The following is a 12,785-nucleotide window of genomic DNA, read 5'->3' as shown; positions in this document are numbered from 1 at the left end:
TATCTCGGCAGCCAGTTCGAAAACGCTCTATCTCAAAAAACTTTTCAAGAACGTCCTATTTCAGAATTTAATTGAAAAACACCCTATCTCAAAATTCGGTTCAAAAACGCCCTATCTCACTTCAAAATGTATTGAAAATATGCTGATATAGGGCGTTTTTGAATCGGCAGCTGAGATAGGGCGTTTTTGAAACGAATTCTGAAATAGGGCGTTCTTGAAAAGTTTTTTGAGATAGAGCGTTTTCGAACTGGCTGCCGAGATAGGTCGATCTTCCACTCAGCCATCGAAATGTAATTAGAACGAACAGGGGTAGAGGTAGGGATCTAGATAGAAAAAAGACAAAAACATAACCTTAGTTAAGCAAAAGCAGATGTATGTATGTTTGTACATATGTATGTATGTATATTGCTTATGAGACAAAATAGATATGTATGTAACGAAAGTTTCACTTCTCCAGTGTGGTCCAGGCGCACTTACTTTTTTATTTTAATCGTTTGATACTTTCTGCCTACCCTTTTTGATTACTATTTTGAAAGTTTTGTTATGGGCGGCATACACCGTGCGATTTGGATCTGTTGGTGGTGAAAATAAATATGACTCTAGCAAAGCTCTGAATCACGCAACTGTGTGTAGTCGAAAGGCGAGTCAACACGTACACAGAAAAATCCTGGGTACGGTCGGCTCAAGCCTATTATACTTCTCCTTTTATTTAACATTAGGTAAAGTAGAAATGTGAAAGGAATTGAGGTCAAAGGAAAGCTAATAAATATCGGAGCGGTAGTAACTATATTCAAGTGTCGCACAGGCAAACCCATAAATTTTGTCACAATATAAAATAATCTGTTTCGAAAATGTTCCTAAAATGTTTAGCGAATACTTAGCAGTTTGACAAATCGAAGCAATACTGTACCTAAATATGTATATTTGAATATGTTCTTCAATTAATGTTACCTATTATTCGGAAGTGGTGTGAATGTACTATTCTACTTTTGGCTGTAATATTTTCTGCCAAATATTTAATTATGACGTATCTTTGAGTGTGCTCATATACACATTTATGTAAATATGCGTGATAGGGATGTTACGAATATATTCATTCGCATTCGCATGGAATTGTATATACCTCGAGCGTAAACGAATGATCGGATGTGGAAGTTGAGAACATTAAAAAATGTGAAATTAAAGGGCATTTTAAAGAAAAAACGAGCCTCTCTTGATGAAAACCCCCTAAAACTAAACTAATGGCGTTTTCTTTTCTACAAAAAGAAAGTTTGCCTTTTCATTGCACTCTTCGTTTATTTATGCGCAGAGGGCAATGAGGAGGCAACACCTGCGGTAAATCTAATAGTCAAAGTTCAAAATAGGCATATTATATTTCAAAAGCAATTTTACCGCCTTTTCGCATATGAGGCGATTCCTTACAGGCTCCAAAGTAAGGCCGGCTGCACTGAACTGGCGGACGGAGCGCTCAATTATTTGCGAGCCAGTTCTTTCAATTTGTAGTATTTTATGGTGTATTCTTTTCTACCAAAAAATGTTGCATCCTCATTGCCCTCTCCACGCAAATAAAAAGAAGAAGGCAATGAAAAGGCAAAATTTGTTTTAGAAAAGAAAACGCTATAAAACACTGTGTACATATCGTAGGTGTAACACTGGGTTAATGTTCTAATAATTTTTTATATTCCAATTATTATTTATACAAATTTTAAGTACTTAATAAACACAATGACTTAAGTTGGTAATAGCTTTTTTAATGTTATTCGTAAACATTCGCAATCCGCAATTCTCATTCGAAATATATGACATTCGTAACATCCCTGATGCGTGCACGTGTTTATGACGAGATTAAGTTATTGCATTGCTAGGCATTGAACGCCAAACTGGATAAATGCAATTCTTGTTATGTGAGTGAGAAAAAACCGGTTACATATGAACTTACCAGTAGAATTGCAATTCTTCAAAGTTGAAAGCCCTTCGATATCAGAGCAAGCGTGAAATATATCATCATTCACTTTGTTTTTAAATCTGTACATGAGTTATCTTATTACATTAAACGAGCAATTCTTGTATGTACTATATAAATATATATATATCTATAAGATTCTCGGAAACGGCTTTTTTGATGAAATTTTGTTTGCAGATAATGGTTTGCATTTCAAGGTTATCTAAATAGGTATTATCCCGCGAGGACTCGTATAAGGTTGCCACCTATTCGAAATTAGTCACAAATTAATGAAAGCATCATAATATGGGTATCAAATGGAAGGTCTTTTAAAAATCCCTAAACAAAAAATATGTTTAATAGGGTTGCCACCTATTTTGAATGTTAAACAATGTCTTCCCTATACACTAAGTGTTATCCCTTAGGATATAAGTATAAGGTTGCCACTTATATTCGATTGTACACAACTTATCTAAAACGTCGCATTAGAGTTATAAAAAATCTGCAAAGTTTCAGCTAAATTTTCAACTTTTTATTCAGATCTTTTGGAATTCTTTCAAGCTATTAATCTGGATGCTCAATAAAATCCGAAAAAATCTGAATTAAAAGTTGAAAATTTAGCTGAAACTTTGCAGATTTTTTATAATTTTTCCACAAAGTTTGAATTGTGGATTTATGTGATGTTTGTTGTATAATAAGCTAGACTTTTATGGAAAGATAATAAACATTAAATAAACAAAAGAAAAATGTGTACATACATACTATGTATGTATTTGTCTAAAATGCAGTTGGGATAAGTAGCTTGCTTCCAAAGATTCCTCATATGTCACAACCGTCATCAAATGCATAACAAGTTTCATTGAAGAGATCGCTTGCCACTTCATTAATTTTTTTTGTTAATAAAAAACCAAATGTAATACAGTTATTATTCGTTTGGAGATATACATATGCCCATACATATGTATTTATTATCTAATTTTAAATTCGTAAATTCATAAGCAAAACACATTCTACTGAACGATATCTGATCACGTAACGACTCAGTTCTCCACACACCAAGATAGCACAATTTTACAGCCAGAGAAATTTGTTAAAAATACTTTTTGATTAGATATTAATATTCCGAAAAGCTGTTGATACAGATTTTATCAGACTTACAATATACCCCTGTAGTCAGCTGATTAAGTCAAGTGACATTTTGACTATTTTTAGCAATTTGTTTTTTGGTTATTTAATGTTTATATATTTTTTATATAAAACTCTAGCACTTTACCTAACAAGCCTCACATAAATTGACATTTAAAATTTCATTCAAATATTATGAAAATTTAACCAACTTTTATATTTGCACCCGAAAATTTTATACTTTTTATTCTGAATTTTTTATAAAAATTTTGGGTATGCAGTTTTATAGCTCATTAAATTTTAGTTAGTTCAAGTGCAAATTTCAAGACGCTAGAAAATCGCGTTGATTTTTAATAATTTTTTTTTTGGCGACGGTGTTGTGCATTTTCTTCCATATAAAATATGCTCGACAATTTCGTTTGTACATAAGGGAGAAATGTGAATTTATGTGGGGCTGGTTAGGCAAAGTTCTAAGCTTTAATAAAAAAATATAAACATTAAATAAACAAAAGAAAAATAGCCAAGTCTAATCAAAATGTCACTTGCCTTAATCAGCCGACCGCAAGTGTATGTACTACTAGGTATATATTTTTTCTATTTTTATTTCTTATCTTTCATGACAGATATTCTCACGCCCTCTTGGACTTACTTTTATGCGAAACTTTTTCTTAACCGAAATTTGCTCTGCGGTATATTTTTACTTATCGAGGTGTGGCAGCGAAGAGAAAAAGCTTGCAAAATACAAGTTAAAAACACATTCGAAGAATATTTAATTTTTCCGCGAAAAATAAATGATAACAAAATAGATTGGCAATGATAACAAAGTTTTTGATACAAAAATCTATATGCATGCACATTCGACCGTCCGTGTTTAAAATATTTTTGCAAGGCAATTTCGAAAACCTTTTTTTTGCCGAATTCAGGGGTCGCGTTTTTATATTTTTCGGTTACACCTAAATTCGGCAGTAAAATAATTTTTAGTTCTACTGGAATAATGAAAAAAAGTCTCTTTAGTTTAGCGATTTTGAAGAGCATTGTTGTATTGACCTTGCAGCGGTATGTTTGGGTGGTAAGAACTGGGTAAATAGCAGACGCTAATAAACTTTGGAATAAAAAAAAAATGTTTCCCCTAACAAAAGCATCGATGCATTACACTTTAAGATCCGACTGTGAATACCGAATATATGAATAAAAATGACAACAGACGACCCCTACGTTCTTCCAAAAATAAATTCGAAATTGCCTTCGAATCTAAATACTTCATGATAAAAAGTTTAAAGCGTTTCAGTGAGCTTTAATTTACAAACATTAGGGTTGTTAAGAACTGATATTTGGTGCGTAAGTACCAGAACGAGTTGCTTGAAGCTAATGAGCTTTGGAACAAAATAAGAAGATATGACAAAAAATGTAAAAAGGCGATGCATACATAAAAACGTTCGTTTTTTCCGAAATAGCATTGCAAAAATACCTTGTGTACGGCGAACTTTTTTTTCTGGTTTGGTCTAATGAACATGTATTTTAAAAATAATTATAAATATTTATTTGCTTATATAGATTGATGTGGTAATATTAAAAATATTATGACCTGTCATTTAGAAATGCGATAAAGAAGTTCTTATGAGCGGAAATCATTGCCAAGCAAGAAGTGGTTTCCGGAGGGTTCATTAATATTTAGAAAACAAAACGACGTAGTACAATATGGGGATAATGCTAGCAATTTGAATGGGAAAAGTAAAGATTAATTGTGTCTGTCTTTCTCTAATTTGATTAATTCTTATAACTTGAAAATAACACTGTTTTACAGCAAAAAAATTCTATGGATGCCACTATCCAATTCCTATGCAAAATTGCTCGGTGATTCCGAAAATCGAGTTAATTTTTGACGTAGAATACGTCTTACCTTAAGGTATGGGGGCTATGTTTTGTGTGGATACGTTTTCGAGATATTTGCAATTTACCGTTATTCAGCTTAATAAAAGAGTGGTTCCACTTAATCACGTATATCTTACGAGCCAATGCAATTCTTCATAAACCGTATATACATGACTTCTCGATGGGCCTGATAGTTTCTGGGAAATTAATTAACAAAAAACTAAATAAAACAAAACAGTCGTTATTTTATATTTTTACCCAGTTAAACTTTAATTTTTTTCAATTTTTTCATAAAAAAACAAAAAATCCGAGCAATTCTACATAGGAATTGGATAGTGGCGTCTGGAGAAAAAAACCAAACTAAAATTTGTGGTCCAGTGTAACGAGTCTTTGATCAAAGTAAGTGTCCAAACTAAGGTTCGACGATAATAAGGGGAAAAAATTCGTTTTTTTTTTTGAGTTATAATAGTCATCCAAAAAACGAGGATGTGGTAGTGTTAATGCTGGAATCAAGATAGAAAAGAAAATTTTACTATTGCAAAGTCGTAACTGCCAGCAATTACGTGAAGGTACTTTGTCTTATTTTCATTCACCACTAGACCAAACTTCTTCTCAAAGCTGGAAAAAGTTAAGCTGATGGCCTTGGTTTTGAGGCCAATGCCAATGTTAGTATAATCCGAATACCCAGCAGCAGCTTATATTACGCTTTCCAACATCAGATTTGAAGAAGTCGCTGAGTTTTTCAGTTTAAAAGCATCGACCGGCGCTGTATGGCCCCACCCAATTTGTAAGGAGCTGAAAATTGTGCTCAGTGTTGCTCTTCCTAGTCGTGCTTAGCATGGCGATGTATAGACAGTTTCTTTTTCTGCTGTAATAATCGGCTTTAAAATGGACTAATTTGCTTATGTGGCAATTTGCTTATCAAAGGTGTTTCCCAAATTTGACGTACTCGGAATATCTATTGAATGTTGGATTTTATCTGTCTGGAGGGAATGCTGAATTAAGAAGGCTTTTAACAACCTTCATCAACTGGTATATCATTTCCTTCGGAGGTCTTATTATTTTTGAACCACCTTAGTACTACTCTCACCTGGTCTGGGTCGAATGGGAATGGATATGAGCTTCGTCCCTGTACACAAGTATTGACCACTTGGCAATCAAAAGTGTTCCTTCTATATATCAAGTGGATCGGGATTCGGCGATGTGGCTTGGTTACCAAAATCCTGTAATTTACGCCTTTGGATTTCTGTTTGTGAAGCCATGCATGCATTATGGTGATACTGGATCCTAGTTTCACCTAAAATTTGAGATTCTGTTAGGGAGTTTTGAAGTGAATTTTTAAATAAGTTGAAGGGATGTAAATTCTTATTTCTTAGCCACAGACAAACTAAGATTTTAGGAAAATTAAAAAATAATCCTTTTCAGTGTTTTAAGTATGGAAAAGAAATTGGGAATCACGGGCTTTGTCAGATATTTATTGAAATTGTTTGAAAAGCCACCTCTACCCCGTCTGTGTGCCAGAGCATGGTGTGGCATTCAGCCAAAGCTTGTCCAAAACCTATGAATGCCTCTCGATTTCAAGACATGAAACGTTAGCAATCTATAAAATTATGAAATCTACATGGTAAACATATGTGTGCCCTCTCGCTAACCACTTATGGATTTTCCCATACTCTCGCACTTAGTACGTAGATAACAATTTAAAAAACGTATGTCCATAAGTTATCGCGTGACTCATTCATTCACTTATTGAGTTCTCCTACATATTTAAAGTTAGGTAAACAGGTGATAAAAATTCTTTAATGCAACTAGTAAATGAAAAACAAGTCAGCGGAAGTGCACGCATACATACACACATATATACACAATTTATGTATTTTCTTGTGCAAAATCTTCTACAAATTTGCAGTAAATAGTAGTTGTTTACACCTTAAAAATGCACGCATTATGTCAATACGCGTGGTAAACAACTAGAATCATGTTAGAATGCAGCGAAAAAGTTCCATTCGATAAACATGTAGTAAATAGTTACCTGTATGTATGTATGTATATTAGGGTGCATTACTCTCCATGCAAAAAAAAAACAAATTACCACTGTTTCTCTATTGGATATATAAAATATATATTATATTTTAAAACTTCCGCCAAAATATTTGGGAAAACTACTAAGATTTAGGGGAGCTGGGACCATTTAAAAAATACCTCCAAAATCGAGCTTTTTATAAATAAAATTAGTTTTTAAAATATTTTTTCCTCAAAAATCACCTGAGATAATAGAAGAGTTTAAGCTTAAAAGGTCTGCATAAAAATGTTTAAAAATTATATTAACGGAATCAAAATAATCAGATTTTTGGTGGGTTTTTTCAAATTGGTCTAGCTCACGTAAATCTTAAAGCTTTTCCGAAATATTTTAGCGAAAGTCTTAAAATATAATAAACTTTATAATTCTGGTGGAAAAACCGCAACGTTTTTTTTTTGGTGATGCACCCTAATGTATGTATATAGTACATATGCGTTAGATGATGACATGACATAGTTTTCATATTTGCTAAAGATATCTAATAAGATCAAGTTGTATTCGAATAAAGTACTTAGTGCGATCTTAATAAATCGGAAAGTCTGTTTGTGAATTTGAATTTCGTATAAACATTTAGCTTTCTATAGTTTTTCGAGATTATGGAAGATGGTATTAGAGAAATGCAACTTTTGAAATATACAGGATATGCCAAATTTCTGCGCTCTTTTCAGTACGAAGAGCATGACATTTGGCGGCAAAAGTTCTTCTTCAACTCTTCGGTACTACGTCTCTTCACCAAGTTATTCAAGGTTGGAACTGGCAATTCCAGTGTTGCTCTACGGTCTTTAAATTTTTCAAATTGATAAACATTCCCAAATCTTAGATTCTGCCGAATTATAATTTTTATAACGTTCGAGACGAAGCCTCGGATCATTGAAAATCTGTTGCCATTAAATACATATAAAATGCTCTTGCATCAGACGCATCTCAGTAAGAAACTGCTTAGAAGAATTGCCGCATCCATCGTTTAGGCGCCGGATTTTGAATTTGTAGACATAGCATATATCCGAGGCTTATATTTAAATTTTACATTGGAAAGAAGCTGTAAATATATTTACATACATATACCATGAAGCGGAAAATATTGGTATTATTTTTATTGTGCAGCTTTCTTTTGGTGCGTTAAACAAAAAATTGGTTCAATATCTAAAGACTACATTCTTTTGAACATTGAGTTTCCATTGCAGTTTTTAACACAGAAAACATTGGCACAAGAAGTGAACGTGACAGCCGACGGCTATGCAGAGGGGACTATATCAAAGGACATTTACAGAAAGGGTGTCGAAAGTAAGTAGTTTTTAAATCATGGGCTTTTATACTCTTCATTTTCATTTATTTTTAGATGAATCGGAGACAGAAAATTTTATCACAGAAGCCGCCTTGAGCGAAGAGCTCGATTTGAACTTCGGCGTTAGTAATAGTGATAACATCTCCGACTTTGAACAAGCAGGAAGTACGGATACTGAACTTGAAAAAGGAGTACAAGTGGACAGTCCAACAGAAATTGTGTCGGAGAATAGTGCAGCGGACATTGAAATTGGGCCACGAAGTGATACTTTGAACGCAGAAATCGGGCAAAGTGAGAATTCTCCGGCCGAAAAAGATGTGCTGGCCACAATAGAATTTCAGACTACAACAAACTTAGTGAACGGAGACGAGTTTAAAAGTGAAAATGGGCTTGAGCCAGCCGATGTGAATGCAACTAAATTAGCTAAAGTTAAGGAAGAAATCAAGGATAACACAGTTACTGTAGAGCTAACGACACTTGATACAAGTGAAACTACGACTGAGGCAATGACTAGTAGTTTAAATAAAACGGATGAAGTGAAAGTTACAGAGTCAAGCAGTGATGATCTCACCCTAACGGAGGAATCTCAAACAGAAAATGCTTCCGATCCAACAACTGAAATGACAGAAGAATCGGTAACAAAGAATGATAGCACAACAACTTCAGCGCCAACACAAAACTTATGTGCTACACTGGGCACCTTTGCAGCGGAAAATGACTGCCGTTCGTACTTTACTTGTACACCAAGCGCCATAGGGGAACTTCAAATACAACCAAAGAATTGTCCAAACGGCCAAGCTTTCGATACGACGCTTTTGCATTGTTCTCGTGACCTCTCACCATGCACCGGCATATTTCATTGCAACGCAGAGGGCACATTTGCCGCTTCGACCGATAACTCATCCTATTATTGGTGTGTGGCATCTCGTTTAAGCGCAAGATTACGCGTCTATCACGTCAAGTGTGGCAATGGCCAGATCTTTACGCCAGAGTTGGGTAAATGTTTCGTAGATATGACAAGTTTGCATGACTTATCGCTGAATTACGATTTGTATTTGAGTAAGTCGCCGGATGAGGAGTGCGTGCGTGAGGAGGTAAAAATTATGAAAGCGGAGGAGAAGGTTAAACTCAAAGAGGCAAAGTTGCGTGAGAAAATACAACGCAAATATGAAAAAGAGTTGCTGAAGAAAGCTGAAAAAGAAGCAAAAGAACAGGCCAAATTACAGGGCATATCACTAGAAGAAGAGGTCAACTTCAATTGTACACAGGTGGGAAGTTTTGCTGCAGTCGCGGAAAGCTTCTATGACTATTTCGTATGCTTAAGTAAGAAAGGAGATTATAAAGCGGTTGGCATGAAATGTGCGGATAGCCAAAGCTTTTCAGCTGCTAAAGGTTTTTGTACGCTATAGCATTGACATGTATGTACATATATACTAAAATGATGAATGTACGTATGTATGTATATGTTTGATAGAAATGAGCTTAAAAATAAAATAAAGTAGAATGACCGCAACAACGGCATTATGTAATTATGTAGAGCGAACGATTAAAAAACTACTCTCAGCAACAGAAATAACTTTTATTTTCTCCTAATCTGCACCTGCGAAATTCCACAAAGCGATTTTCCGAACAAAAGCAATCAAAAAAGTAATAGCCAATTTAAGGTGATTTTAAATTTCGCTTGAAAAAACAGTAGGTGCGGATATACATATGTATGTATGTATATGAAAAATGAACATACGCAAATAAAGAAAACATATGTAGCAAATCAGTTTATCGCCACACAACGTTATCAGTTAATGAGTTGTAATCACAAGAAATTTGATTTGTTAACCATTAAGCACTTAGGAAGCTCTATATAAATGCTAATAAAAACTCTCATAAGGCAGTTATTTTTTAACGACTAAACGAAACGGTTCTAAACACCACGGAGAAATTAAGAATTTTAAATTTTTTGGTTAAATTAAATATATAAATAAATAAAAACTCATAGCGAATAAACGAACGAAATGAAATTAATTTTTCTTGGTTTGCTCGCGGCCATTGTCGCGGCGAACGCGGCGGTAGTTAAGAATCCTTGCACAGCACCCGGTTTCTTTGCATTCATCGATAATATGGCCACTTTTTATGGTTGTTACCTAAATGAAGATGGCAGTTACACTATTAGATATCTATCGTGCTCAAGTGGATACGTTTTCAGTCAACGTGCTGGTTACTGTGTAGTGTCATCCGGTGAGACCGAAAGCAGCACAGTTTCCTCGAGTACAAGTACATCTACCGCTTCTACTTCAACAACCACTACCAGCGAAGACCCCAGTACCACTACTGCAGGACCGCCTAGCACACAAGAACCCACAACCAGTGCGGAACCATCAAGCAGTCAAGAACCTAGTACGACCGAAGAACCAACTTCAAGCGAAAACACGACTGCAAGTGACGAACCAAGCAGCAGTGTAGGTCCTGGTACTACTGAAGAATCCACTACCACCGCAGTACCTACTACTACTACGGATGGGCCTACTACCACCGAAGAGCCAACTCCTAGTGAAGAGCCTACTACAAGTGAAAAACCACCAAGTAGTGTAGACGCCAGTACTACCGAAGACTCCACTACCACGGAAGTACCTACTACTACCGAAGAGCCTGCTTCTACCGAAAAATCTACTACCGATGGGCCTACTACCACCGAAGAGCCTACCCCTACTGAAGAGCCTGCTTCTACCGAAGGATCTACTACCGATAGGCCTACTTCCACCGAAGAGTCTACTCCTACTGCAGAGCCTGCTTCTACCGAAAAATCTACTACCGATGGGTTTACTACCACCGAAGAGCCTACTCCTACTGAAGAGCCAGCTTCTACCCAAGAATCTACTACCGATGGGCCTACTACCACCGAAGAGCCTACTCCTACTGAAGAGCCTTCTTCTACCGAAGAATCTACTACCGATGAGTCTACTTCCACCGAAGACCCTACTCCTACTGAAGGGCCTGCTTCTACGGAAGGATCTTCTAGCGGAGGGCCTACTTCCACCGTAGAGCCTGCTTCTACTGAAGAGCCTGCTTCTACCGAAGAATCTACTACCGATGGGCCTACTACCACCGAAGAGCCCACTCCTACTGAAGAGCCTGCTTCTACCGAAGGATCCAGTACCGATGGGTCTACTACCACCGAAGAGCCTACTCCTACCGAAGAGCCTGCTTCTACCGAAGAATCTACTACCGATGGGTCTACTTCCACCGAAGAGCCCACTCCTACTGAAGAGCCTTCTTCTACCGAAGAATCTACTACCGATGAGTCTACTTCCACCGAAGAGCCTACTCCTACTGAAGGGCCTGCTTCTACGGAAGGATCTTCTAGCGGAGGGCCTNCTACAGAAGAATCTACTACCGATGGGCCTACTTCCACCGTAGAGCCTGCTTCTACCGAAGGATCTACTACCGATGGGCCTATTTCCACCGAAGAGCCTACTCCTACTGAAGAGCCTACTTCTACCGAAGAATCTTCTACCGATGGGCCTGTTACCACCGAAGAGCCTACTCCTACTGAAGAGCCTGCTTCTTCCGAAGAAACTACTACCAATGGGCCTACTTCTACCGTAGAGCCTTCTTCTACCGAAGAATCTACTACTGATGGGCCTACTACCACCGAGGAGACTACTCCTACCGAAGAGCCTAGTTCTACCGAAGGATCTACTACCGATGGGCCTACTTCGACCGAAGAGCCTCTTCCTACTGAGGAGCCTCTTCCTACTGAGAAGCCTTCTACTACCGATGGGCCTACCACCACCGAAGAGCTTACTACTACTGAAGAGCCTGCTCATACCGAAGAATCTACTACCGATGGGCCTACTTCCACCGTAGAGCCTGCTTCCACCGAAGGATCTACGACCGATGGGCCTACTACCACCGAGGAGACTACTCCTACCGAAGAGCCTAGTTCTACCGAAGGATCTACTACCGATGGGCCTACTTCCACCGAAGAGCCTCTTCCTACTGAGGAGCCTTNCTACCGAAGGATCTACTACCGATGGGCCTACTTCCACCGAAGAGCACACTCCTACTGAAGAGCCTTCTTCTACCGAAGAATCTACTACCGATGAGTCTACTTCCACCGAAGAGCCTACTCCTACTGAAGGGCCTGCTTCTACGGAAGGATCTTCTAGCGGAGGGCCTACTTCCACCGAAGAGCCTACTCCTACTGAAGAGCCTGCTTCTACCGATGGGCCTAGTACCACCGAAGAGCCTACTTCTACTGAAGAGCCTGCTTCTACCGAAAAATCTACGACTGATGGGCCTACTACCACCGAAGAGCCTACTCCTACCGAAGAGCCTGCTTCTACCGAAGAATCTACTACCGATGGGTCTACTACCACCGAAGAGCCTACTCCTACTGAAGAGCCTACTTCTACCGAAGAATCTACTACCGATGAGCCTCCAACCACCGAAGAGCCTACTCCTACTGAAGAGCCTACTTCTTCCGA

The 12,785-nt window shown here is 37.4% G+C and overlaps 1 protein-coding gene across 1 annotated transcript; it reads left to right on the top strand.

The window, feature by feature from the left end:
* Positions 1 to 7,615: 7,615 nt before the first annotated feature.
* LOC108362297 (cell surface glycoprotein 1-like) lies at positions 7,616 to 12,770 on the top strand (the record flags this gene model as incomplete). Its single annotated transcript, XM_017615232.1, has 5 exons — positions 7,616 to 7,765; positions 8,204 to 8,303; positions 8,359 to 9,627; positions 10,453 to 12,335; positions 12,406 to 12,770. Coding segments are annotated over exons 1-5 (3,767 nt in total), but the record flags the coding sequence as incomplete, so codon positions are not given.
* Positions 12,771 to 12,785: the final 15 nt, after the last annotated feature.

This window comes from Rhagoletis zephyria, unplaced genomic scaffold, assembly GCF_001687245.7.
Source record: "Rhagoletis zephyria isolate East Lansing unplaced genomic scaffold, Rhagoletis_zephyria_1.1 Rzeph_scaffold_00980, whole genome shotgun sequence".
NCBI classification, from domain to species: domain Eukaryota; kingdom Metazoa; phylum Arthropoda; class Insecta; order Diptera; family Tephritidae; genus Rhagoletis; species Rhagoletis zephyria.
This window is presented reverse-complemented; position numbering and strand designations above follow the sequence as displayed.